General features: G+C 43.4%; 1 protein-coding gene across 10 annotated transcripts in view; it reads left to right on the plus strand.

Moving 5' to 3' along the window:
• The window catches only part of MTUS2 (microtubule associated scaffold protein 2), a 531,311-nt gene that overhangs the window by 221,925 nt on the left and 281,807 nt on the right, over positions 1–27,579 (plus strand). For 9 of the 10 annotated variants that reach the window (XR_009498826.1, XR_009498824.1, XR_009498825.1 and 6 more), the window contains one exon: positions 2,639–2,836. Coding sequence is in view for 7 of the 10 variants with exons in the window: in XM_059903311.1 (XP_059759294.1) it covers positions 2,639–2,836 (198 nt within the window). In the remaining 3 variants the exon portion in view is untranslated. The remainder of the gene's footprint in view (positions 1–2,638; positions 2,837–27,579) is intronic. The other variant, XM_059903316.1, reaches the window with a different exon arrangement.

Below are 27,579 nucleotides of genomic sequence, written 5' to 3' on the forward strand. Positions count from 1 at the left end.
CTGTCAATTCTGTAAGCTTTTACTTTGTGTATTTTGGGACCCTGTTTTAGATGTATATATATTTACAGCTGCTGTATCTGCCTGATTTACTGACTTTTGATCATGATAAAAATATCCCTCTTTATCTCTTTCTTGTTTTAAAATGTGTTTTTTCTGCCATCAGTATAGCCACCCCAGCTTTCTGGTGGTTGTTCTTTGCATGATATGTCTTTTCCCATCCTTTTGCTTTTAAACTAATTGTATGTTTGAATCTAAAATGTCTGTCCAGCAGACAGTATATGTTTCAGTCTTGTTTTTCATCCAGTCTGTCAGTCTCTGCCTTATGACTGGATTGGTTGATACATTCACGTTTAATGTTACTGTTGATATAGTTGGATTTACATGTGCTATTTTGCTATTTGTTTTCTGTCTGCCTCATGTCTTTTTTGTTTCTCTACTCATTACTGCTTTCTCTTGCACTGAGTGAGTATTTTCTAAGGTAGCATTTTAATTCCTTTAGTGATTTTTTTCACTATATTTTTTTGAGTTATCTTCTTACTGATTGCTCTAGGGCTTACTATATCATCTTAAATTATCAGAATCTACTTAATATTTATACTAATGTCAGTGAGATACAGAAATGTTACTCCTATTTAGCTCTATTCCATCTTTCTCCTTTTTACATCTATGTCTGTTACAAACCCAGTAATACATATTTTTAGTTATTACTTCATATAACTTTATGTCTTTTAGAGAAGCAGAGAACAATAATTCTAAGGCATTGACATGACATTTACTTTCTGATACAAAGGGGCCAGTATTACTCATTAAACAGTGATTATTTCTTCTTTGTCCTAGTTGAACATTTTTTTCCAAGTGTTAGCACGACCTGAGTTGGGAATATTTGCAGCACCAGCTCCCTGTCCCCTCTTCCCTTTGCACTCACCTGATTCCTCCCCTTCCTAGTCCTGACCTAGAAGTCAGGAAACCATAGTTGTACAGATTCCGCCATCACCGGGACATATGAGTGACCATGGACTCACTCTCAGGGAAGCTGCTGCTAGAGGAAAGGGCACTGAAGGCCCAGCCTGGCATCTGTTGGTTCTTGATGTATTTCCACACATAGATGCTTTCTAATATGTAGACTCTTCATTGATTTTTAGACCTTGAATTTTTTTTACAAATAGCCCATTTTAATTTTAATCTGCAACCTGGTGGAGCTTTCAGTAGATAATGAAGAGTTGCCTGACCGTAGTGTAAGAACAAGCACTCACAGTAAATATGGCTGCAGTGAAAGTTGTTAAATGGCTTGACTAGGACAATTATACAGAATAGCAGGACGCTTGGCCCTTTTTCCTTTTAAATGTCATATTAAAGAGCATTTGTGGGCTTCCCTGGTGGCACAGTGGTTAAGAATCCACCTGCCAGTGCAGGGGACATGGGTTCGAGCCCTGGTCCACGAAGATCCCACATGCCGCAGAGCAACTAAGCCCATGCACCACAACGCCCATGTGCCACAACTACTGAGCCTGCGCTCTAGAGCCCACGAGCCACAACTACTGAGCCCATGCACCACAACTAATGAAGCCCGCGTGCCTAGAGCCCGTGCTCCGCAACAAGAGAAGCCACCGTGATGAGAAGCCCACACACTGCAATGAAAAGTAGCCCCCGCTCACCGCAACTAGAGAAAGCCCGCGTGCAGCAACGAAGACCCAACGCAGCCAAAAATAAATAAATAAAATAAATGAATTTATTAAAAAACGAGCATTTGTGTGTTGATAATGTTCTGATTCTATCTGGTATTGAGAGAATTCTCATAGGGTTGGAATGATCCTCACAGTAGCTATGCATGGAGCCCGGCTCAGACACAGGAGTGCTGAGATAATGCATTTATAATAATGTTTTATTATTTCAAATTAGCTGGCTTTGCACATATCTGGGAACTAATTTTGAAGTTTAGACTAACATAAAAAGAGATAATGGAAAAAGGAGAGAATGAAACCTAGCCTCAGTTTAAGCACCTATCAAGTTCTGTGTTACAAGCAGTAGTACTTACACTAACACTTCCAGGCTAGTTTTATCAACCCTGTTTCTTCCACGGGAGGAAACTGTGGTTCTTAGTGTTAGGTCAAGCGCCTGAGGTTGCACAGTAGTAATTGGTAGAGAGTAGATTTCAGCCAGCTACACAGTTTGTGCTCTTTCACCTCGTTCCTACCACCACTAAATGACTCTTTGTATGTGTTTCTATGACTTATTACATACAGTTTATAATTGCTGATGGGTGTTTGGCCACAAGGGTTCTTCACCCATCGTATGTCAGAAGCAAGGTGTATCTCAGCTTCACAATTCTAGGGTGACCTGCAACAGTATGTGTCCTCATTCCATTCAGCCCCCTAAGCACTTTATACCTTTCTTTATGGCCATATAATAGGGTGAGTTGTCTGTTCTGGTCTCGTCTGCCTGCTGTCTCTCCTCCTCTTAGCACCTGGCCCGCAGTGAGGGCCCTTTCTCATAAAGATGCCTTTGTGAATGTGTTGAATCAGACCGTGCAAGAGTAATTGTGGTCTGTTCATGCTGGAGCTGGGTTAATATTCACAGTCTGTGTCTTCTCTATCTTGCTATCAACTGAGATTTTTTTTCTGGTTTGGGTTCATTTTAGCAGATTTAAAGAAACCTTCCAGTTCAAATGCTGCAAAATCCAACCTACCCAAATCTGGACTTCGTCCTCCCGGCTACTCACGTCTCCCGGCGGCCAAGTTGGCGGCCTTTGGCTTCGTCCGGAGCTCCAGCGTGACCTCGGTGTCCAGCACCCAGCCAGTGGACAGCGCCCAGCCCGAGCCCGGCCGGCTGGCCAACCGTAAGTGGGGCGGGCGGGTGGGCGGGCTTGCGTCCCAGACAGGCAGGACCAGCAGAGGGCGAATCAGCGTGTGGGTGCAACAGGGTTGCATTTTCTTCGCGTGTAAACTAAGAATTTGGGTTGACTACCTTAATCTACCATTGTTGGGACTTTAAAAATAATCTGCTGAAGAAAAATAAAAGCCTGTTTGGCACTACCATTTTCCAAATTATGGGGAGTTAATGTGCCAGAAAAAGACATGAAATCTTAGTGGAAAAATCATTTTAGTCACCTGTGATTACCCATCATGCCTTCATATTGGTGGAGCACTTGATTTCTAAAAGTTAATTAAACGATGTTAAAAATAGGGAAACCCAGCGGAGCTTCTTCTAGTCTGTGCCCAGGAAGGTCCCTGTTAGCTGAGGTGGTGTCACTCCAGGCCTGGTTCCTGACACTGGTGTTGTAAGCTGCATTTTAAAGTATGAATTAATAGCGTCCGAGCAGGTCACACCAGCTGATGTCCCTAAAGAAGACCCAAGGCTGCCCCATTTGGCTGAGCCTTTGAGGACCAAACCCCATCTAACCTCATCGACTTCAAAGTCATTGTTACTGGATCTGAAGCCATGACACCTCAGATGTTGGGTAGTAAGAATTTGCCAGGGAAATCCAAGCGGTTTTCATGTGGAAAGCTGTTTTGAAGGGATTATAGTAGTTGAATCAAGTTGGAATAAGAGATAGAGACAGAGTGAAAGATGGGGAGGGGGAAAGGGAAGAGGAAGAGAGATTGAGAATGAGATTGATTTTGTATTATTTTTTCAATTTCCTCTCTCCAAGCTTGTTTTTTCCCTATCCTTTCTCGGCTTTATAGAGCTCATGGGTGGAACATTTGTACCTCTGTAGTTCTAAATTTTAGTCTACCTGGTTATTCCTAAAAGTAATGCATCTCGACGTGTTTGTAAGCATTTCTGAGAGGTTCTTGGTTCACTTGATTTCCTGAAGGTGCTGTGTCTCAGACCTACTTTCATATGGGAATCATTTTAGAAACCCCACTGGAATTAGGGATTGCATCATGGCACAGTGCCAGTCTCAAATTTGCAAATGCATAACTCTTATTTTTCGATATGTGTGTGCATGTTAAGAGTCTGAAGGTTTTGAAATAGAGGAGTGACGATTTGTCATCATTTTTAGGAGTGAAATTCTCAGTGGCATGTTTCTATTTTAGACGGAGCATGAATGATAAAAAATCTCATATGGTATGTATCTTTCCAAGGAAGGAGTTAAGATTTTGATTTCTTAAAAAAAATTAACCTCAAGGTGACCTGAAGCATGTCCCCATGGCAGCCACTTTTTCAAAAGGAGAGCTGACAGGTGTGGACGGAATAATTCCAGGTGTACTTAGGGCATTTCTTCTCACCTGTGCTTCAAAGCATACTAGCTAGGGACCCCCTGAACAACCGGAGATAAGAGCTGTTATGTGCCAGAGAAAATAACTCCTAGTTTAAAGATTTCATAGTAAAAGAAATATTTACTCTATTCAGAACTGTTTTCTGTTTCTAAAATGCAATATGTTAGAATCGATCTGTAATTATTTGCCACCTAACTATATATAAAATTTGTCCTTCACCAGTAAATTACAGAAAAACTTCACCCATATTTGAATTGATGTCTTAGTGCCGTTAACCATTATGCTTATGCTTGTTACCAGATTTAAGGTCAAGAAAACTTCTGTTCCTGTTCTTTAGCAAAGAAATGATGCTTTGATGACAAGGATTAAGTAAAATACGAAGCTCTTGGAAGAGCTGAAAGTCCTTAGACAAATCCTAGGAGCAAATGTTGCCAGTTTAGCTCATGGAAACAGCTAACATGATATCAGAGTTGGTTCCTTTTTTGTTCCTTGTCTTGTCTTTCTTTAGACACTACTTAGGGTTCATTTTAGGAATATTACTATAAAAAGGGATTGAACCACAGTAAGTAGATGCCTCAAAATCTGAAACATGATTACAACGAGGAACTATTTGCAAATGTGCGACTCATTATTTTAGATACTCACGTGCCTATAAATAGTCTGACAGCGTCCATGTGACTGTGAATGCTGTATGGGGGACACTTTTAAGGGATTCATTATGAACCTACTAGTGTTTTGTGGGCTACCTTGGCTTAGCTGTGACTTTTCTGTGCTGTTTTCCTGGGTCCTGCTGGGCAAGTGACGCTGACTGTAGAGGGGGGCCTGGGAGCCCCCTGAGTGCGGGTCTCAGCTGTTCCATTTGGAGTCTGCCCTCCACCCCAGGCTCAGGCTCTGCACCGTTCATTCAACCCCTCTGGGCAAGGGCTTCCCAAGGCGATTGCCCTGCTGTGTTTTCTGACCTTTTCCACGAGGCTTTGGCAAACGGGGCCGACACAGGGAAAGGAATCGTCTGAGGTCCTTAGGGCCTGAGGGTATTTTAGCATCCTGCCCACCCCTGTATTTTATAGCTGAGCAAGCTGAGATCAGAATGACCTGCTCCCATCCTGGGATGGTATTCCTCTTCCTCTGTTTAGTTCTCAAAGCTGCCATGTATGGTAAAGACACACCCGTGATGTGAAGTCATTTCTTTCTATTAGTGAAGCAAATCTTAGAGTTGAGTTGCCTTGAGAGGCCCCTCAGGCCCAACCCAGCTGTCCCTGCCCCACCCCTTCCCAGGTCTGTACTCATTTCAGGTGATGGGGAACCTTCCATCATGTGAAGAAGCCAGCTGTTTGGTGAGCAGCTCGCATGGTGAGGCCGTGCTCCTTGTGGGTTCAGGCTGCCTCCCTGTAATTTCTTGCTAGCAGCTCAGTTTCTCTGGATTAACACGCAACCTTTACCCTCATTGTGCCGCAGGAGATCACCCTCCCTTCACTCCTGTACAGGTTCATCACGTGGAGATTATGAGGTTGGCCCATTTCGAACCTCAAATAAAACTTCAAATGACATTAGGTCGTGACCCACAGCTTTTTTAAGATTGAAAGTGTACGGGAAAAAAGTAATTCTCTACCTTAAAACTTAAATTTAAGATTAAAATCACAGTATTTGAGCAGGTCTGACACAGTATGTAGCTCATCATTTTAAGAATTCTCCAATATGCTTCAGGCAATAGAAATTTGGAGAAAAACAATTACAGTGTAATTTAGTGTTGGTAACAAACTATAACTCGAAATATACCTAGCTGTCAAATTTACCAGCAGTTAGGTTTATAGACTTGATTTTTCTGGTGGGTAAGGAGGTATAATTTAAAGTTAAAACCTTTGGGGGTGTGTGTGTGTGGGAAGGGGAAATAGGAAGACTTAGGGTTTCATGAATTAATCATCAGTGAAAATAGATCATATCACACAAGGATAGAATAATTTATGTGGAGGATCATCTCTCATTGTGGATTCTGAATAACACGTAACCTATTGGTGCTCAAGAAACAGAAAATATCTATCAGAAAATAACATGAAGAAGGTGGCCTTTGCAGCTGTCCTTTACAGTTTCTCCTCCTCTTTTTCTCTCTGCAATATTCTCATGTTTTCTTTGTGTGGTGAGCTGAGACCAGAAATCATGAGACAAAGAATTTGAAAGGAGAAATAAAAAAGAAATCTGAAGGATTTTCTTTGGTTTCTTGTTCTGGTGCAGGGAAGTAGTAGAATGTTTAGAGATGTAGGGATAGAGCTGGATGTGGACAGAGAGACTGACATTGGTATAAATAATCATGATGCATGGATATATGTGCCGACAGCCTTCTAAATGAGTTGGGATGGAGGCTTCATTTCTGATTAGGGTGATCAGGGAGTTTCTCAGAGGGGGTTGTGAGCTGGGCAGTATTTGGGGAGGTAGAGGTGGGCTCTATCTAGGAGATCCTTTGGGAGAAGCTGTTGGTACATCCAGAAAACCTCCGGAAGCTAAGGGGTTGCCATTTCTGATGCAACCTGCTGGCTCATCATGGTGGGGTCTGTCTGCTTGGTGCTGAAGTCCAGTGTTTGAGCTCCCCAGGATCTGTCCTCAGAATGCATCTGTCCCAATGCTGCCATCTTCCCCTTGGTGCCCTTGTCCACAGTTTCAGCTCTTAGCACTTCGGACGCGGTACCAAATCCATATCTCCAGCCCCAACTTCTCTCCAGAACTTCTCATCTACATTTCAAATGACCTGTCAGATATCTCCAGCTGGGTGACTCAAGTCACCTCAAACTAAACGTTTCCCCCAAAATGAATCTTCCGTTACCTTTTCCAAACTGATGCCGCCTCTCAAAGTTGCTCTATGATGTAATGACATCTATGATCTCCTCTCTACTGAGGCTGGAAATTTTAAAATCAGCCGTTACCACTCACCATTGTTTTTTTCTTTTTTGCCTTCCTTTGTATTCAGTGATCAAATCTGATCAGTTCTTTCCTACATTTACTCTATCCTCTTTCTTTTCTCCTCATCATCTTTGTTTAAATCTGTGTCACCTGAACTATTCCCAGTCCATCCTCACCCTCTAATCCACAAGGCACGTGGCCCTAGACGGTTTTCTTTTGAGCTTGTTGTGAACGCTCCATGTGTCCCTGTGCTCACTTCCACTGCTTTCCAGAAGTTCCAGGTCCTCTGTGACTTGCTTAGCCCCCTTCTCACCTTTCCCTCACCCGATCCCCTGACATACACCCTCAACCAGACAACCAGAGCTGTTCACATTTTTCTCTGAGGGCTTTGTGCTTTCCTGCCTTTGGGTCTTGGTTTAAACTATTCATTTCTAGAATGCTCTCCCCTCCCACAGATCTCTCTGTGGATTCAGTCATTTTCAGTGTGATTCAAATACCATTTCCTCTAAGAAGCCTTCCTTCGTCTGTGAACCTGAAGTGGTCCTTTCTCCTAGGAACTCCCACTGCCCCTTGCTTGTATCACTTTTGTGGCTTATCACATACCATCTTGGTATAGTTGTTTGTTTTTATGTCCTGTCTACCCTGTGGATTGTCAGCTCTTTGAGGATACAGGGTATGTCTCTTAATAATTTTAGTATACTTCACACTACCTAGCATGGGCTTTCCACTAGTAGAATTTGAAGAGAAATTCTCTCCCAGTGGAAAGATTTTCTCTTATGTGAGGGTATAGAACAAGAGAGACTCTTGAGAGAGGAACTTGGGCAACTTTCAGAAGTATTTTGTACCAGGAACACATTTTCAGTCTATTAGGACTTTCACAGGTCTTGATAGTTGAAGTTCCATCACTGTGGTTCTCACACTTTTCTAAATTATCTCAGTTATCTCTAAAATGTTGCTTCCATTGACTGTAGTGTACCCATTGATAATTTATACAACTCAAAGCATGGAAAAGATAATAGGTCATTTGTAATATAATTATATTCAGAGCTAAATCGTTATGTGGACTGACCTACTAGTCTCACAGATGTCTAAGATCTTATATATCTCCTTGCATGTAATTAGCCATTTTAAAAGAATTAGGCTAAAACCCAACTGTTGAGGCTTTTCATGAGAGAATTTCAAAGTTTCCAATTAGTTTCCAATTAGACATCTCAATTTAGAGAGACTGGATATTCTCATTAAATTCTAGAGTTTTAGTTCTCATTTTCATACTTAAAATAAATAGGTAGGTGTTCTTTTAATTATTGAATAAAATTTGCGTTCTGGAGATAATGATCTGAAGTGGAAATCACTAACCATTTTGGAAGTTAGTCAGTGAAAGTAAAGGTTAATATGAAAGCTTTTTGCAGTGTTCATTTCAGCGTTTATGCTTATGAACACTATAGAGTTCTTCTACATACATGACATGTTTGATTTTCTGTAACTGACATGCATTCTAAATAAGATAAGAGGGCTTCCCTGGTGGCGCAGTGGTTAGGAATCCACCTGCCAATGCAGGAGACATGGGTTCCGGCCCTGGTCTGGGAGGATCCCACATGCTGGGGAGCAACTAAGCCCGTGCGCCACAACTCATGAAGCCCGCGTGCCTAGAGCCTGTGCTCCGCAACAAGAGAAGCCGCAGCAATGAGAAGCCCGGGCACCGCAGCGAAGAGTAGCCCCCGCGTGCAGCAACAAAGACCCAACGCAGCCAAAAATAAATAAATAAAAATAAATAAATGAGAGTCGACAAGAAGCATTATTAATAACTCCTACTGAAACAGCCATCAACCTGTCTCATGTTCCATTGGCGAAGAGGGAGTCATTTTTTATTCATGGAAAAAGGAGCTGAACGGGAGCTGTGAGGTTAAATTTCAGAGAAGCTATTGCCTATTTGAGATTGAGCCTTATTGATGTCCTTGTACATTCCTTTTCAAAACACTCGGGCAACGATCACGTCTACCCAGAGATGAGATTAGAGCGTAAATGTGTTTTGTTTTGTTTCCAAGAAAACTGACCATTAATGGTTGAAAGTAAGATAAACTGAAATTGGGGTGATAATGGTTTTATATGTAGTAAACGTAATGTCTGACTGAACTGCCTCGTTTGGGGGGCTTGTGTTGTTTTGTGAAGATCGGGTTGTCCACTTGCCCTTCCCCAGTCCTGCAGTCTTTCAGCATCTGTTACGGGGTGAGCATGGAACTCAGTGCTGGGGCCAGGGCACCCTGTGAAGTTAGTGTCGGTGGGGAGGTGGGGTATCCAAGTGCGTCCTGCAGGGAGCTGTGAGGGGGCTGTGGCTGGAGACGGCACAGTGCTGGGGAGGGGTTAGGGCAGGAGGAGCCTGAAGGACGGAGCACCTGCCCGTCCTGACCCCTCACCCCTCAAGTCCCCTTGGGCTGTCTCAGCCCTACTGCGTTATATCTTCAGATCTAATTATTCCACTCTGCTTCTAGGTAGTGAGAGATGCTCTGGATTTGCTGTAAAATAATCCAGCAAAGAAAAGGACAAAACAAAACTGGAGGGGGGGCAGTATAGATAAGAAAAGTTAGGCAAAATTTTGATAATCCTTGAAGCTGGATGATGGAATTCTGAGGGTTCATTGTACTATTTACTTCCCGGTTTTGGGGTTTTTTTTTTTTTTTTTGTATGTTTGAAAATTTCCATTTTCATTTAACCTTCCGTGGAAGAAGGTTAAAATCCCATCTTCTCTCTGTATTGGTTTTCCTTTCTTAAGAGTCAGTATATTCTTGTCCTGCCCCTAGGTTCTTCAGAACCGTTTTTTTTTTTTTTTTTTACATTCCAAGCATAGCACGGGGAGATCAGCACCTGAACCTAGAGGGGTGGGATAGGGAGGGTGGGAGGGAGACGCAAGAGGGAGGAGATATGGGGATATATGTATATGTATAGCTGATTGACTTTGTTGTAAAGCAGAAACTAACACGCCATTGTAAAACAATCACACTCCAATAAAGATGTTAAAAAATATAAATAAATAAAATAAAGTGACATCCATAAAAAAAAAAAAGAGTCAATATAGCATAGTGGTGAAGAATGTGGTCTCTGGAAGTGCACTGCTGGGTTTGCATCCTGCCTTTGCCACTAGCTAGTTCTGTGACCTTGGGCAAGTCACTTACTCTCTCTGTGCCTCTACTTTCTCATTGTAAAATAATAATAATATTACTACTAATAAATAATGTCAAAAGCCACTGTAGGATTGATGAGACATTAAATGGAATTAATGTATGCAAACAGGGCCTTGCACGATAATAATAATAATGTTCTCGTGGCTGTTTCCATCCATTTCCCACATGCAGAAAGTTCTCTACTGGGAGGGATTTAAAAGCTCAGATGGAAAAATGCCGTGGTGGATTAACCATGTCTTGTGCGGGGTGAGGAAACTGGTATTGATAACGTCAAGGTCAGGGAGTCGACGTTCACTCCATTTCACGGTCGTTATCATCAACTCTCTCACATACTGTGAATGCCTTTCTGAGCGTTAAACTAAAACATGTATCATTCATGAAACCGTAAGGTGGCAGTTCTAGAAGTTAATCTCTTGATTTTCATGGGCGGCTCTTACTTTTGGGCTATAAGCTTGTGGTTGTTTGGATATTTATAAAACATAGGCAGGGAAAGTCATGTTTTGATCTCTTTATGTAAAAGGGCTCTGCCATGCCCTTAGCATGTTATCATTTAAGAGAATACATTCAGTTGGGTTCCCTTTAAATGAAACGTATTTATGCAAGGTGACTAATACATAGCACATTAATCTAAGCTGATGGCTTTTAAAACCTCTGCTCAAAATAGAAACTGAGAGTTGGATCTGATTTTTATTTCTGTGCCTCTAATGTCTGCAGGAAAAAACGGGAACATTTGATTTTGCAGTGTGAAAAGGGCTTCACACAGCTTCTCATTTTGCTAGAGTCTAATTTCCATTGTACTAGGGTTTTACTCTGTCGGATATCTCAACCCGATTTGGGTGGGTGGGGAAGAGAGAATAGTGAGAACAAAAACCAAAATAAGCTCCTGGTTTTCTCTGGAAATGAGGAAGTCAAACACATGCCACTGGTGGATTTAAATACCTATTTCCCTGGTATATGTAATTAGGTAATTTAAAGTATTCTTTGTAAGGAAAAAAACAGAATCATTTTCACTGAATCTTGCTGTTAATTTTCCCAGTGATTCTCACACATTCAGTTCTTTCTTTTTTTCCTTTCTTTGCTTCCTTCATACACTCACATCAGAATGAGTTCTTCTGGGTGTTATTCGATGTTGCCTGTAAGTGAAAATATTTTCTTTATTGCTTAAGTAACACCTGGTTTATCCATTTTGAATCAGATATGTGAGCAAAACTGTTAGAAATCACATTGCCCTTCAAAAGGTTAATAGTGCCGTATTCTTGCATGTTTTAGCATATTTAAGGTATTTTATGAAGAAAGGGTACTTTGAACTATGAACTAAGATAAGAAATATGCCACACTTGCATGCATAATATGTAATAAAATCAGCATTTATGGTAATAGAATAATCTTTGGGAAAGTCAGTGAACCTCAGTGGACTCAGATTTTCATTATAAAAGTTGGAAGGTATCGAATTAAATGAATTGACCACTTTTGGCTCTCAAGAGCTGGGATCTTGTGGCTGAATTCTATAAATGTGTGGAATCATTTATGGTTCTTAAGTGGTGAATAATCAGAATCGTATTTGAGAAACATTAATATGGTAATGTAAGTTAATTAGTTTGGAGAAGAGAGACAGAGAGTGAGAGGTCTTAGTTCTGCCAAAATTAGGGATTCTTCCCGTCTTGGCCTGACCTTATTTTGTTATTTTTCTCCTGTCATATGAGATGGACATTTCAGGACACTAACAGACAGAGAACAGCTCAAAGGTTTTACTGCCCTGATTTTTTCCTATAAAATACAGAGGTATGAGGTTCTTAGAAGTCACCTTCTTGCTCCGACCCTTTGCCTAACGCTGGGCATCTTGGATTATTGGTCCAGCCTCAGAACAGAGACAGGGAGGTGCATGACTTCCAGACTCATATTCACTTCTCCCGGGAACTTGGCCAACAGTACATGCTTTCTTGTATCGCTGTAATACGCACAGTCTATCATCTGGGAAGGTTCATAGAGATCCTTGCAGTGTCTTCCTTAAGGCAGCAGATGGGGCAGCACAGATCAATAATTCCTTTTGCTTTTGATGAGAAAGAAAATCAATTAATGGTGATGTCAGAGGGTTCTTTGGCTCCCATAACAGGCAGCAACTGGCAGGCGAGGGTTGGTGGGAGCCTGAAGTAGGTGTCAGCAGTGGGCACAGAAAGAAAGGACCAGATGGAAAAGTGTCAGAACCGAGAGGGCAAGAGCGCCTGAGAGGGTGGGGTGACAGGAAGGGTGAGGGGGCCACCCACAGAACTGGGGGCTCAGGAGGAGGAGTGGGTGTGTGGGGCTCTGGTCTGTTGAGTTCCAGGAAAGCATTCATATGAATACATCCGGCAGCTTTATGGAGATGCTGGACTGAAACGAAGGAGAGCAGCCATGGAAAATAGGTGGAGCCATGACTGACGTCACTGGGGGAGTGCATGTAGGATGGGATGGGAAGAGGGATGAGGACAGATTCTGCAGGACGTGTCCATCTAGGTGGGGAGCAGGGCAGACACAACTAGAGAAGGCGTGGTCAGCGAGGGGGCCGGGAACCTCCGGAAAGCCCAGGGAGGATAGAGATTCGTGGAGAGGAGGTGGGTAGTCAACGCCATCTGTGCTGTGGAGGCGGGCTTTCCATACTGAGAAAGATGGGTCTGCTGACTTAACGATTAGGAGGTCACTGGTCTCTTTGAAGATAGTTTGAACAAAATGCATGAAGGCAGAAATCAGGTTACAAGAGGGTAAGGAAGGTGAAGGTAGAGAACATAGATTAATGTTAAGAATTTGGTGGAGGAAAGGGAAAGGGAAAGGGTGGTAGCTTAGCAGAGGAGCAGGGAAAGTTGTTTTGTGTTTGTGTTTGGTTCGCCTTTTTTTTTTAGCACGCGTAAGAATGCTTCTAATCTGAGAGGAGGTATCCAGTAGTGAAGGAGAGATGAAGATGAAGATAAGATGAAAGCAAGTGCGGGTAATAGATGGAGGCGTTCCTGGAGTGCGTAGGAGGAGTGATGTCAGATACAAGTGGAAAGGGTACCAGGAAGGAAGGGATGACGGGTGAATGTAGAGATACGCTGAGAGAAGGAAAAGAGGTTCAGAGAGCTCACAGTAGGAGCCTCATTTGTCCTGGGTAATTAAAAAGTAGGGCTTTTGCAAAGAGCACACAGGCTGGAGTTGGGATTTCATAAAGTAGAAAGGCACGTGATGGTTACCTGGAGCAAAACAATGGGTCATAAGAGGTGACGGAGAACTGGAGAGCTGCATGAAGGCCAGCTTGAGGTTGGAGAGCATGACTTTATACGGGAGACAGTCGACCCCATTTTAGGACTGTCCCCGGTGATGTGAGGGTCCCACTCTCTCCTCTCTTGTCCCTGTCGTACTGTAAGTTAGAGCAATTCAAATCTCAGAGTGAATAATGTTTCTCGGGAGCTTTGAATCGGCTGTTATTTAAATACAACTCCATCGAAGCAGAGGTGCTGGTTGAAGGGGGAGGAGAGAGCCCTGAGCCCTCTCTGCCTTTCCCCTTGCCTGTTCCATCCCGCTGTACCAACCCCTAAGAAATCCATGGAGCACAATTGGAAATCACTGGTTTTTGTGGCAAGTATGTCTAGTTGGCTCAAGAATTGGAGACAGAATTCACTACTGTGGACAAAAGGGTAAAATTCCCTTCTAAAATATAAAGTCCTAATTACCGTTGCCAAGAAAGGCATTTCCTACTTGCTGGTTTGTAATAGGGTCCCGTGTGTCTCTAGGGCATCACTGCCTAGTAGAACGTTCTGGGATGATGATGTGCTTCATATCTGTGCTCCTGGAAAAGTAACCACTAGTCACATGGGGCTACTGAGCCATTGAGACGGGGCTAGTGTAACTGAGGAACTAACTTCTAAATTTTATTTAATTTTAATGACTTTAAATCTGAGTAGCCATATGTGGCCAGGGGCTACCCTATTGGATAACACAATTCCAGATTTATTATCAGTTTGGAATTTCTGGAAGATATAATAATACTGACCATAACATCTGTAAGGTGCATAGTGACGGGGATTTTTTTCCTCCGCGTGAAGACATCCCACGTGAATCCTTGAAGACTAAAGCTTTGGACTCCTGGGTTGGTGACATCGAACTAATGAAGATCCCATATTGATCCCTTTAATGTCTTGTTACAGGGGTTAGGGCTGGGGAGACTTTTCTAAAACCGTAGATGCTACCTCTCTCCCTCACTGGTTGCTTTATAAGTTCATACCATTGATCATAAGCCTAGGTCATAGAAGCTGGAATAAATCATCCAGAGTGATGGCACACAGAGCCATTTTCTTCATATATAAGAAAAGCAGAGTACATGTAATTGAACGTTTTATTTAAGATACCTTCATGGGGTGTAAATATAACGACTTAAGCCCATTCTGTCTAGGCAGAGTTGGACAGTATCCAAACTAGAAGGAAAAAGTGGGGAGAGGAGAGAGAAATACATGGAATCGAAGGAAAGCTGGAGGGGGAGGGCGAGGAAGGAAAGTGAGGGGAATGAGGTGCAGGTGGTGACGTACCAGCGGTGGGAAGTGACCAAGAAGAGAATAAGGAGCCATGAGGGCTCCATCAGCCTCTTCCTGGTTTTCTTGAAGACTCCTTCCCGTGTTCAGCCACTCTCCTGCCCGGCCCTCCCCAAGGTGGAGGACTAGTAAGAGCTAAAGCCAAAGCCCAAGGTCAAGGCAGATCTTTGGGTCTCTTGAGATGCAGAAATTTGAATTTTCAAGTAAGGGCGATGCCAGACTACCGGTGAAATACTAGTTCAGCCAGTTAGAAAAAGTTCTTAAATGGGTGCGTAGAGATGAAAAGAAAACTTCATTTCTGTGGAACGCAAATCTTACCCCGTGAATTTGTTATGCAAACAGTAGACCTATTAAATCACTTTAGGCACCTTGCTTGCATAGTACATTCTTGAACAAGAGCAGCCTGAATTGAAGATAAGACTAGATGTGAGAGAAACATATGGTATAAGTGAAGTGAAATGTAGATTTTTATCTGCTAGCAGGTTCCACCAGCTGAAGTGAAATATATAGACCTGTGTTTAAGTATGTCTAGCTCCCATTAATGCCGTACGTGCTATTAATATGTGTCTCTTCAGGGACTTCCCTGGTGGTCCGGTGGTTAACCCTCCATGCTCTCAATGCAGGGGGCACGGGTTCGATTCCTGGTCAGGGAACTAAGATCCCCCATGCTGCCTGGCACGGCCAAAAAACATGTGTCTCTTTAACCAAGAGACACCAAAAATTCTGTCTCTTTAACCAAGAGACACCAAAAATTCTGAGTGTGATAACTTTTGGAGGCTAAACTACCATATTTTGTTGAATGTTCCTGCACAATTGAATGTGTGCAGATTGTATATGTGACCAATTGGGTTCATTTGGTGCTTTCAGTAAACAGAATTGCCAACTGGGGTTTGAATAGCGTTGAGCTGTGTATGCACTTGGGAATTTGGCACTGATGTCTGAAAGTTCCTTCCAGGCCATGTTACGGGAGAATGACTTTGACCAGGCTGTGTGTCAACCAGCCACGTGCTCAGGGTCACCAATAACCAGAGTCACTAAAGACTAGGTGTTCTGCTTTGTTTTCCTTTAAATTTAGTTGGTCTTGCCAAAAAGGAGACTGATTTAAATGTTGGAAAAATTGTTTGTATAAATAAAGATAATGTATCTTTTGTACCATTGTATCTAATATATCTTTCATAATTATATATGAAAATGTATTCTTTTGGTTCCCTTTAAATGGTCAAGGTAGCAGCAATAGAACATAAGGGGAGAGCAGGGCTGGCAGCCGGCAATGCAGGGCCCTCCTCTCTGCTCTGTCACTAACTAGCTGTGTGGCCTCAGGTAATCTGCTTTACTCGTTGGGGCCTCAGCTTCTTCATGGGTAAAATGAAGCATTCGGACTTGGTGATACATGACACTCCTTCCAAATGATTCTATAAAAAAAATCTCATAATGTCAAGCTCAATGACAAAACGTGTGTGTTTATTCTACTCAGTGGTTGTGAGGCCATAACAGCGTGTAATATCCAGCAGATCAACCAGGCATGTATCACAGGGTGGTCTTTACTGTTTTAACGTGTAGATATCTGTGAATAACGCGAACAACTGAGAGCACACTCAGGTGTAGGTAAACGTGAGCCCATCTCCCGCAAGCCCACCTCCACACCTGGCTGGCTGACCCCAGCATCGCTACGTGGGGGGCTGCATGGGGTTCAGTTCAGAGATCTGCTTGTCAAGCAGGTCAGGACTTTGTGAAGACGATAGGGGTGTGTGAGAATAATTAAACCCATGTGATAGAATTAGATGCACTTACTATGTATTATTTTTACCCTAAATATGTGCAGTCAATTTAGATTGTAAGTGGTAGGTTCTGATCTAAAGGTCTAGTTCTTCCTCCCTAAGGAACTGGTAAGAACCTTCTCCCAGTACAGCTAAGACGCTGCGATGTCACTTTCATATAACAGGCCTTAGTCTGTGGTTCCATTTATGTGCTAATTTAAAGTTGACCCCCAAGGGAAGAGTTTTGTCACAGTCTTGGTAAGGAGGGTTAACTTCTTCCCATAAGTTCTGGAAAATTCCCTCACTCCATTTTCTTTTCCACATGAGAGCACTTCTTCACTGTGCCCATGATGTTTTCTCTAATTTGAGTGCTTTGTTCTTTTTTTTTTTTTTAATTTTTATCAGAGTATAGTTGATTTACAATGTTGTATTAGTTTCAGGTGCACAGCAAAGGGAATCAGCTATACATATACATATGTATAGATTCTTTTCCCATATAGGTCATTACAGAGTATTGAGTAGAGTTCCCTTTGCTATGTAGTAGGTCCTTATTAGTTATCTATTTTATATATAGTAGTGTGTATACGTCAATCCCAGTCTCCCAATTTATCCCTCCCCCCTTCCGCCCTGGTAACCATAAGTTAGTTTTCTACATCTGTGTGGAGTGCTTTGTCCTTTTTCTATGTATTGGGGTTCCTGAGGGCAAAGAATGAGATATTTCGCAACCCTTTTTCTTAGGTAACTTCTTAACATGGGTCGTGGATTTCTCCAGCAGAAATGTGGATGCTGTACCCACAGATTTTGCATCTCCCTGCCTGCTGCCCTGGGAGGGACTTGGGTTGAGCACACGCTGCCCTGGCCTGAGCAGGCAAGGGCCATCATTGGTGCCACTGGTGTGGCAGCCGAGGGCCACCTGCAGCTCTCAGAGCCGCAGGAGGGTTGCCCTGCCCTCTTCCGCCTCTGCTGGTCCCTCTGCCACACCCTCTCGTCAGCCTTTACGGTTGGCTCCTAAATTGTGACAGCAGCAACGCAGGGATCCTCACTCCATTCCTGTAAGTGTGACGAGTGACGTGTGTGTGTGTGTGTGTGCATACGACCTTACTACAACTTTGCCAAAAGTCACAATGAAGTCTCCCCACCTCCACCTCTTGCCCTTGCCACAAATAAAGGTGATGGGAAACGGCCACCCCAGAATCTCCTACCATGGCCCCTGTCACAGAAATCCAAGGCTCGCATCTTTTCCCTAGCACTCTTTATGAGAAACTGTGTGTGGCAGGGAGATGACAGGCAGACAGCGTCAGCTGTTAACTGCCAGCACCCATTTACTCTGACCCCTTTGAATAGAAAATGAAAAATGCCAACACATCTCGGGTGCCATTAGCCCCGAGGTTTGCCTCTAAAGTCGCTGCCTACACAGGAGACTTCTGTTGCCACCAGTGAGGTTTGCTAATGAAAGCAAATGAGCCTGGATGGACCTGTCACAGTGGTTTCACTGAACAGATATGCTAATTAAGCCGGAGGTCAAGGAGCAGGTGTTGTTTCAAGCAGGTGTTATTAGTTTGTGTCCAGCAGTGGCTCTGAAAGAACACAAGGAACAGTCCAGTTCTTCCTAGTTTTTATTTCAGTTGAGGAATATATGTGCTCGCTGGCTGGTGACGGATTACTTGTCCAGGAAATGTCAGTTCCCTCCGGCTGGTCCTTTCTATGCCTTGGGCATCTTCGTGCTTGCACCAGCTTCCTTCTTCCTGTATCCTTAGCTGTCTGTTGCTGCCAGAAGCCTTGCTTTACCATCACAGAAACCTACAATGTCCACACTGGCACCTCAGGTATTATCCAAGTGATCGTGACCATTCTACAAAAAAGGAGAGGATGTAAGGAAGGTCGAGGTGACTTACCACCACCCCAGGGTGAGTTAGTGATGAACCCGGGGCTGGAGCATCAGTCCGACGCCTCGTCCCATGATGCACGCCAGGGTGAGAGGCACGGAGTGGCGCTCCAGGGTTTATTGGAGACATGGATGCTTGCTCCACGTGTAGCTCGATTCCATCACTGAGCTCCTACGATGCAAATTGGCAGCAACTGGAATCTAGCAGTTTCCCGCGACGTTCCCTTTGCTGAGGATCTGCAGGAAGCCTAGTGCAGCTGCCCGCAGTACACGGGAGCCCGTTAGCCGTGGGTCGGTACTGGTTGCGGTCTGTGTGAGCGATCCCCAGAGACGGGGAGGGTGGGGGTGCGAGTGTGTGTGCTGAGCACAGAGACTGGCAGGACCCCGTGCTCCTTCGCAGATGCCCAGAGAGGCGGTGGGGGCAGTGAAGGGTCGCTGGGAGTTCAGAGGACGCGGATCTAGATGCTGCCCTGGGCTGTCGCCTTGCACAAGTCACGCATCCCTGTGGGCCTCCAGTGTCCTCCCTTTCAAGTGAGGGATGGGGCCATGGTTTCTGACACGCCTTCTATGGATCCTGTGTCTTTGGTCCCAAGACTCCTGAGCAGAAGATTCTCAGGGGCTCCAGGGCCCCGAGGGCACAAGTGTGTTCCTTCTTGCATTTTCATTCGGAAACTGTAAGGAAAGACCCCTTCCGTTTCCCATATGTTTTTCCTTTGTTACGATTGAAGGACATACAAGTTATGCTGTCTCTATATAGTATTGTTAACAATACCATGTTTGAAAGTTGCTAACAGAGTTGATCTTACAGGTTCTCATAGGAAAAAAATCTCTAGGAGTTTGGGATTAACACACTGTTACACACACTATTCTATATATACACACTATTCTATACATAAAATAGATAAACAACAGGGACCTTCTGAATAGCACAGGGAGTATACTCAGTATCTTGTGATAACCTATAATGGAAAAGAATCTGAACGAGAATATGTTTGTGTGTGTGTGTGTGTGTGTGTGTATATATATACAGTTACTATATATATATATTCAGTTACTATATATATATATATATATATATATATATATATAGTAATTGAATCACTTTGCTGTACACCAGAAACTAACACAACATCGTAAACCAACTACACTTCCATAAAAAAATTAAAGTAAAAAAAAAAACAAAACTCTATGAGACTTTTGATGGATCTTTACATTTATTGTGATGATCATTTCACAGTGTATACATATATCAAATTATTATGCTGTACACCTAAAACCTGTACAATGTTATATGTCAATTATATCTCAATTAAAAAACAAAGATAAATGCCTAGATTTCTTTCTACATTAACGTTAATAATTAGAATTATTGGAGACTTTTAAATATGTTTGTTCACTTATATTTTCTAAGCATGGGGAGCGAAGTGAGAAGAAAAAAAGAGAGAAGAAAAAAGAAGATGGAAATATATCACATTTTTAAGAGAAGAGAAGAATAAAAAGAAAGGGAAAAAATGGCTAATGGTCCCATTGTTATCAGAGACCAGAGAAGGAGTTTAAATTTCAGTAGGAAGTGACTGGGGAGTTCACCACCTAAGGATGGCCTGGTGCCCCTGGGGTCTGGTGTGCATTACAAACCCCTCCACGACTGAATTCAGTTACTTCTGGCAATGAGATCAATGTGGGGCAGAAATAATCTCTACAACATTCTGACGAAAATTGAAAGATGAAAGGAGGCTGTATAAAATAATTAATATAGCAAGAAAAAGCAGAACCTGCTTGTCTTTGGAAAAGACTTTGATAAAAACCTCTTTTATAAGTTATGTCAGGTTATGGGACAGACAATACATGGAACAAAACGCCAGATCACTTCCCTAACCGTGTGAGAACGTTTGAAATTTCCCATCTTTCTCTGTTTCTCGAAGGAGTGTTATTTCAGTGATGATAAAATTCCCCGTAATTCCTTATTACTTCTCAAGAGGTAACCATATAGATGTTTTATGAGACAGCTATAAGAAATAACTCTCACTCATCCCTAAGAAAATGGTGTGAGTATAAGTTGGACAGATGTTGTCAGGCGTGGATCTCTGATCATGCTCATGTTCAAGAAACTCCAGAAATATTTTTAAAATTTTTATTGAAATATTGTTGATTTACAATGTTGTGTTAGTTTCAGGTGTACAGCAAAGTGATTCAGTTATACATAGATAGAAAGATAGATATACTTTTTTTTTTACATTCTCTTCCATTAGGGGTTATTACAAGGTACTGAGTAAAGTGCCCTGTGCTATACAGTAGGTCCTTGCTGGTTATCTATATTGTATATAGTAGTGAAAAAACTCCAGAAATATTCATTAAGAGCCCATTGCTTTTGTCCTGTGCTGGGCGCTGGAGGAGCAAGGGAGAAATATATGCTAAAGATGAGGGTCTGGGCATTAAGGAGCTTATATTTATGTTATTCTTTTTTTAAAAAAAGACTTCTCTCTATAAAATTAATTTTATATAAGGAATTATATGTATATTGATTTTGGACAGGCAATATCATATAGATAAATATGGGGAATTTTTTAAAGAACTACGGTAATAAAGTAAAGTTCCGTACAAGGTGTATTTAGGCTAAGGCAGGGTGTGGAAAGAGCGTAGAAATTCATGGAGAAGATCATAGTTCAAGGCCCCACTCACCCTTACACTTCTCCAAACCTCATTCCCCACTGTATTGTGAGAATGAGAGCATGTAATTGAGGCTCTCAATAGGCTAAAGACTATAAAATGTAGTATAAATAGGACTACTTATTGTGTAACCCAGTGCTGAGCAGAAATTTGTGCTCTACTGTTGCCCCTGGGTTGAGCCCCTGCCCCTGAGTGTGGGACAGTCATCCTAGGTGAGCAGATGCGGCTCATTGGAGGGAGAGGGAGGGGCTGAGATGCAGTAGGTCTTGAAGGACAGAAGGCTTTGTGTTGGTGGAAGTGAGTGGGGGCACATTTCCCCGGAAAGAGTGACGAGTAAGGGGACTGTTAGATCAGCCCTCACCCCTGTGGGTCCTGTCACTGCCTGGGCTACATTTCCTTCTCTACCAGCCACACTCACTTTTTGCTGATGACTAAAAAGGAGAATATGTTTTCCTACTGTTTCATGCAAGGCATAGCTTTTCCCCACCCGTATTCACAGCTCCTTTGGGAGGATCGAGGTTACTTTTCTTTCCCTCCTCAGTGGCATCTGTTAATAGAAACAAAAAGATGTGTTTTTGCAATGTTGTCTAGAGTGGCTTCTCGTATTTGCACTCATGTTAATCTCTTTCTAGCTGAGGAAGGGAGATGGGTAGATTGGTAAAGAATCAGGCTGAAAACAAGAGCTATTTAATTACTTGTAGAGGCTCTTACAAGAGTTGAACTTTACATCTGCCCAACGATCAGAAACAGAGAAAAGAAACTAAAAAATGTGACTTTAAACAAATTCCTATCTCCACTCATATCACTGTTTCTTTCCTTCAGTCCCTTTAAACTCTGTCAGAGGGACATACCATATAGGAAAGGAATAAAAAAAATGTAGCTTTTGTGGCCAGTACCTGATTGCCCTCCAGCTAGACCATCAGCTTTTCCATTGCTGGGTCTTCAATGTTCCCAGTGCCTAGTTCTGTGCCTGCTCTATTTTAGGTGCTAAATAAAGGTTTAATAATTGGAAATAACTTTAAAACTGGTAAAGATAAAAATTACTATAATTTCTAACATACATATTTCCTTTTCTTTATCCTTGATCTTTGGATGGCTCATTTTTTTAAAGCCTATCATTTTATATTAATATTCTCTTATTAGTTCTTGGAACATTTTATTCAAGCTTACAATCACTATTCATTGATTTAGCTTCTCTAATAAGTATCTCTTTAGCTTCCTTTCACCATACTTAGATTTAATGATTATGTTTCTTATTAACAACATTTATGGATGGTTACTATTAAAAATAATATAAAATAAGTGTTGGTGAGGATGTGTGGAAACTGGAATCCCTGTGCATTGCTATTAGGAATGTAAAATGGTGCAGTCATTATGGAAAATGGTATGGCTGTTCCGCAAAAAAAATTAAAAACAGAATTACCATATGATTCAGCAGTCCATTTCTGGGTATATACCCCACAGAATTGAAAGCATGGTCTTGAAGAGATATTTGTATACTCATGTTCATAGCACCATTCATTATTCACAATAGTCAAAAGGTGGAAGCAACCCAAATGTCCATTGGTGGATGAATGGATAAGCAAAGTGTGGTATATACATATAATGGAATATTAATCAGCCTTAAAAAGGAATTCTGGCATATGCTACAACATGGGAAAACCTTGAGGACATTATACTAAATGAAATACGCCAGACAAGACAGGACAAATATTGTATGATTCCATATATATGACTACCTAGAATACTCAAAAATCAGAGTCAGAATAGAATGTTGTTTGCCAGGGACTGGGGGAGGGGAAGTGGAGAGTTAGTGTTTAATGGGTGTAGAGTTTCATTTTTGCAAGATGAAAAAAGTTCTGGAGATGGATGGTGGTGATGGTTGCACAAGGTGAACGTACTAATGCCGCAGAACTGTAGACCTAAAGAAGATTAAGATGGTAAGTTTTATGTTCTGTATATTTTACCACAATTTAAAAATAAATTTAAAAGAATCTGGTGAGAGCCAGTGATATAGTAGCCACGAAGGAAATAGAAAACTGGATCAGGTGGGCCAGGATGTCATTTTGATGACTTCAGGAAAGCTTGTAGGTCCAGTGGGGCATCTGGTGTTACATCCAATTGTGGGAGCATCTTACATGTAAATATCCTGTATCATCGTGAGGTCTGGGGGTGATAGGCACCACATTCAGCTTCTTGAGCAGCTTCATCGGTTTCAAAATGAGTAGCTGCTCCAGTAGTTTGCAGTTCAACCCGAGAGACACTTGGGGTTGCCAAGCAACATATGACTGCCGTCAACAGGAGCAAATCTAACATTAATTTTATAATCTCTTAAAATGATAGAAGAAATGTTCAATCTAAATGTTTTCATTTCTACCTACTCTAACGAAAATATAAACACCTGGATTGTCACACGCCATGCCGTTTCCACAAGGACAGCGTTTCATGCGTCAGCTCCCGCGTTTTGCCTTTTTTGTCAAAGTGTCTTCCGGGAGACCAGGGGACACCAGTGGGTATCTGGTGCCGGATTCACACTGTGAGGGCTGAGCTTTATACATCGAGATGTTCGGAAGTCACTCAGCAAAATAATGCCTCACAGTGGCAAACGTTTTCTTTAATGATGATTTTTTTTTTTCCCCAATCCAGAGGACTTCCTTTGGTTAAGCTTAGGGAAAAAAAAGAAAAAGAAAAAGATAGAAGTTAAATTACTCATTGTACCTCCTGCACGGAGCATCACAACAGACCTAAACGAGAAAGCTTTTTGTTTGAAGCATTCTCGTTCTAATGCCTGTGAGCCACAAAAATGGAGTCAGTAGGAAATGGTCAAAACTGAAGTGATTCAACTGGATTGGCCAAAGGTTACATATGGAAGAAAGGGGATTCATTTTCCTTCTAAAGCCAGAGCTGTGTGTACTACTTGGACTGCAGCCTTCACCGTATTTGACTGACTGTATCTGGGGCAGACCAAGGAGGAATATGGTTAAGCACGTGAATTATTCTGACACTTCGTTGCTTTCTCCAAATGCCCCCAGTCAGGTTGGTGGGGAGTCCTGGCACCTGGACTTGTTGTTTGCCTAAACTCTACCCGGGAGCTCGTGTGGCTGAGGCATCCGCTACCCGGTCTTCTCAGCTCCTTGCCTCTGTGACTCCCGCGAACCTCAGTTCCACGCCGACAGCTGCCACCTTTGCTGTCTGTGCCGGTCTGCTCCATCCTTCCCACCCTTTCTCCTCCTGCCCTGTTTCCCACCGTGGCTGCTCCAAACCTCCCCGGTTCTCTGGAGTTCCTGCTTATCCACCTGCCTCTCCATGCTCACCTTGAGCTCTTTCTTTCCTATTTCTGTCCAAAGCTAAAGTAACTTCTCCATGTGTGCCCTTGACCCCAGCTCATCCCACAACCTGCAGACCCCTTCTCTGGTGAGAAGGCCTGGGTTGGGATCCTGCCTGTGTGCCTAGGAGCAGTGGGGCCTTGGGAAGCTGGCTGGCCTTGCTGTGCACCAGCTTCTCATCAGCAAACTGCGGTTAGCGGGCCCTGTGTCACAGGGAACCTGTGAGGACTAGGAGGTGATGCGTGGGAAGCACTGTGATGCCTGGCTTCAGCATCTTCACTTGTCTGCCGCAGATGCTGGCTCTGGGGCCTCCAGCTGGGCTCCCGGGAGCCCATTCCTGTGCCCACCGGCTTCCTGCCTGCCTGCCCCCCGCCCCGGTGGTCCGGCTTCTCCCACAGCCTTTCTTTACTTGCTTTCCAGGCTTTCAGTCTTTATTAGCGTTTCCTCCAGGAGACTTACTTGATTCCCCATCCCCCCGCCCCACTCCGGGACCAAGTGTGAGTGAGGGTCTCCCCGGACCTCCGCTCCGTGACAGTCAGTTTTATGTGTCAGCGTGGCTGGGCTGTAGGCCCCCATCTTCCGTCAGACACCAATCCTGGCATTGCTGTAGGGGCGTTTGGTAGAAGTGGTTAACATCTGGAATCAGTCCACTCTAAGTAAAGGAGATTGATTATCCCCTATAATCTGGTGGGCCGCATCCAATCATTGCAAAGGCCTTAAGTGCAAAACTGAGGCTTCCCTGAAGAAGACAAAATTCTGCCCCAAGACTGCAACATTGGTTCCTGCCTGGGAGTTTCCTCCCCACAGGCTTGCGGTATGGATTTGGGACTCACCAGCCCCCATCACTGTGTAAGTCAGTGTCTTGAAATAACTGTGTGTGTGTGTGTGTGTGTGTGTGTATGAAAATATATTTATCCCTACACTCACACATACATGCGCGTGTTCATATTCCGCTGGCTCTGTTTCCCTGGAGAAGCCGCCTGGCTCAGTATTCATTGCACGCACACTGCATCACACCCCGTTTGCTTTCTGAATCTCCTCTGCTCTGACAGCTACGTGCAGGCAGGACCCACGTTTCTCCATGTGCCAATCCCACAACTCAGTTTGTCCTGAATGAATGAATACTGGGGAAGTCCGTCAGAATGTATCATGTCATATCCTTGAGCATAATAAAAACAATTATGTAGAGAAGAATAACTCTCCTAATTGGCAGGTGATTTCCCGTCACCCCTGTAGACGGAGTCCACACAGATCGCTGTCTCCCTTACCCCCTGGCTCAGCCATTAAGGGGCTTGGCTGTTGCCCTCACCTTCTGCGTCACCCACTGGCCTCAGAGATAGAATCAGTCATTTATTTGGGTCATGATTTATTCTTTTCATTTCTGTGACCCGCTTTGGGATTTGGCTCTTTCATTTTCCTACGCATGCAGCATTTAGATGAAAACAGTTCATAAACAGCTGTTCTGGGCTGGGTGACTTTTTTTCCCCACTTCACCCTTCATTAGTATTTTTCTCTTTCTATAATCGGATTCTTTGAATGTTCTGGCAAGAGGTTTGTTCTGAAACGCAGGCTGAGGCTGGTTGAAGATGCTGGTGTAGATACGTGATACGTATTTACTCCAAAGTCCAGATTCCTCTCTAACGTTACTGTGCAACATTTTTATTTTCCGTTTGGAAGCTGTCCTGCACTGATCACTGTTTCCACTCTGTCTTCGTGCAATTGGTCTGCCCAGCACAAACCCAATCCCTGCTTTTCTTCCCAATACTGCTGAGAGGGTCACCAGACCTCAGAAATCATCTCTGGACGCTGCCAGCGCTGATGAGGACCCTATTTCTGAGCGGGCGCTGTGGGTCTGTGAGGCAGTTAGGCTGGCTGGCTCTCTTTCCACGTGACAGTGTATTTTGTCAAAGTTGGAACACGTTGAAACTATGAACTCGGGCAGTTCCTTGGTTTGTTTGGATTCAGAGACACTTGAAGGAACTAAAAATAGCTTTACAGGGAGAGAAGTGTATTGGGCATCTCTGCTTTTGGAAGGACTTCTATTCACTGTGTCTCCTGATTCTTGGGAAACAGTGTCTCTGGTTCCAGTCCCAGGGGAGCCACAGTGTAATCAGACAGTGGAGACCAGTGTCCTGTGCCCTCCAAGGATCCTGTCCAGTCTTTGTGCCTCCCCAGCCCTAAGAAAGAAGGGCTCAGCACCAAAAAGGGGGGTGGGGACTGAACCACAGGGAATTGTCAGAGCTTTGGAGGGACAGCCTCGATCCAGACCGAGAGAGCAGGAGGTGGGGTTGTAGCTACAGGGATGAGGGCAAAGAGAGGCTCAGGATGGGAAGGTGGTCTGCATTTTGAACTTAAGTCATTGACTGGGACGTTCAGCAAGGTTGTCCCCACTAGAAGATGAGCTTTGTGCGCTAATTGCTCCGTGCAGGTTGACAAGGGATAGATATTGTGGTTGCCACACAAATTCTGTAAGAGAGTCGGGGTATTAAGCTGAGTTTCCCCATCCTGGCAGCAGCTCAGGCTGGCTTTAGTCTTACAGAAAGAATGTGAACTAAGAACTGGACAGTGTGGGTGTGAACCCCAACCATGTCACTCAAGTTCTGAAATCACCTGTGCTTTAGTTTCCCCACATGGTAAAATGGGATTAATAATTCCATCCTTCCTGCTGCATAGTGTGGCTTTAAAGATGGCCATTGCAAGGAAAGAAAATTACAGGCCAATATTGCTGATGAACCTAGATGCAAAAATTCTCAACAAAATACTAGCAAGTGGAATTCAAGAGCATGTTAAAATGACCATACACCATTATTAAGTGGGATCCATCACTGGGATGCAAGGATGGTTCAACGTGCCCGAATCAATAAGTGTGACACATCACATTAACTGAATGAAGGATAAAAATCATATGATGAGGGCTTCCCTGGTGGCGCAGTGGTTGGGAGTCCGCCTGCCAGTGCAGGGGACACGGGTTCGAGCCCTGGTCTGGGAAGATCCCACATGCCGCGGAGCAACTAGGCCCGTGTGCCACAACTGCTGAGCCTGCGCGTCTGGAGCCTGTGCTCCGCAGGGGGAGAGGCCGCGACAGTGAGAGGCCCGCGCACCGTGATGAAGAGTG

This window comes from Balaenoptera ricei, chromosome 18 (assembly GCF_028023285.1).
Source record: "Balaenoptera ricei isolate mBalRic1 chromosome 18, mBalRic1.hap2, whole genome shotgun sequence".
Classification (NCBI taxonomy): domain Eukaryota; kingdom Metazoa; phylum Chordata; class Mammalia; order Artiodactyla; family Balaenopteridae; genus Balaenoptera; species Balaenoptera ricei.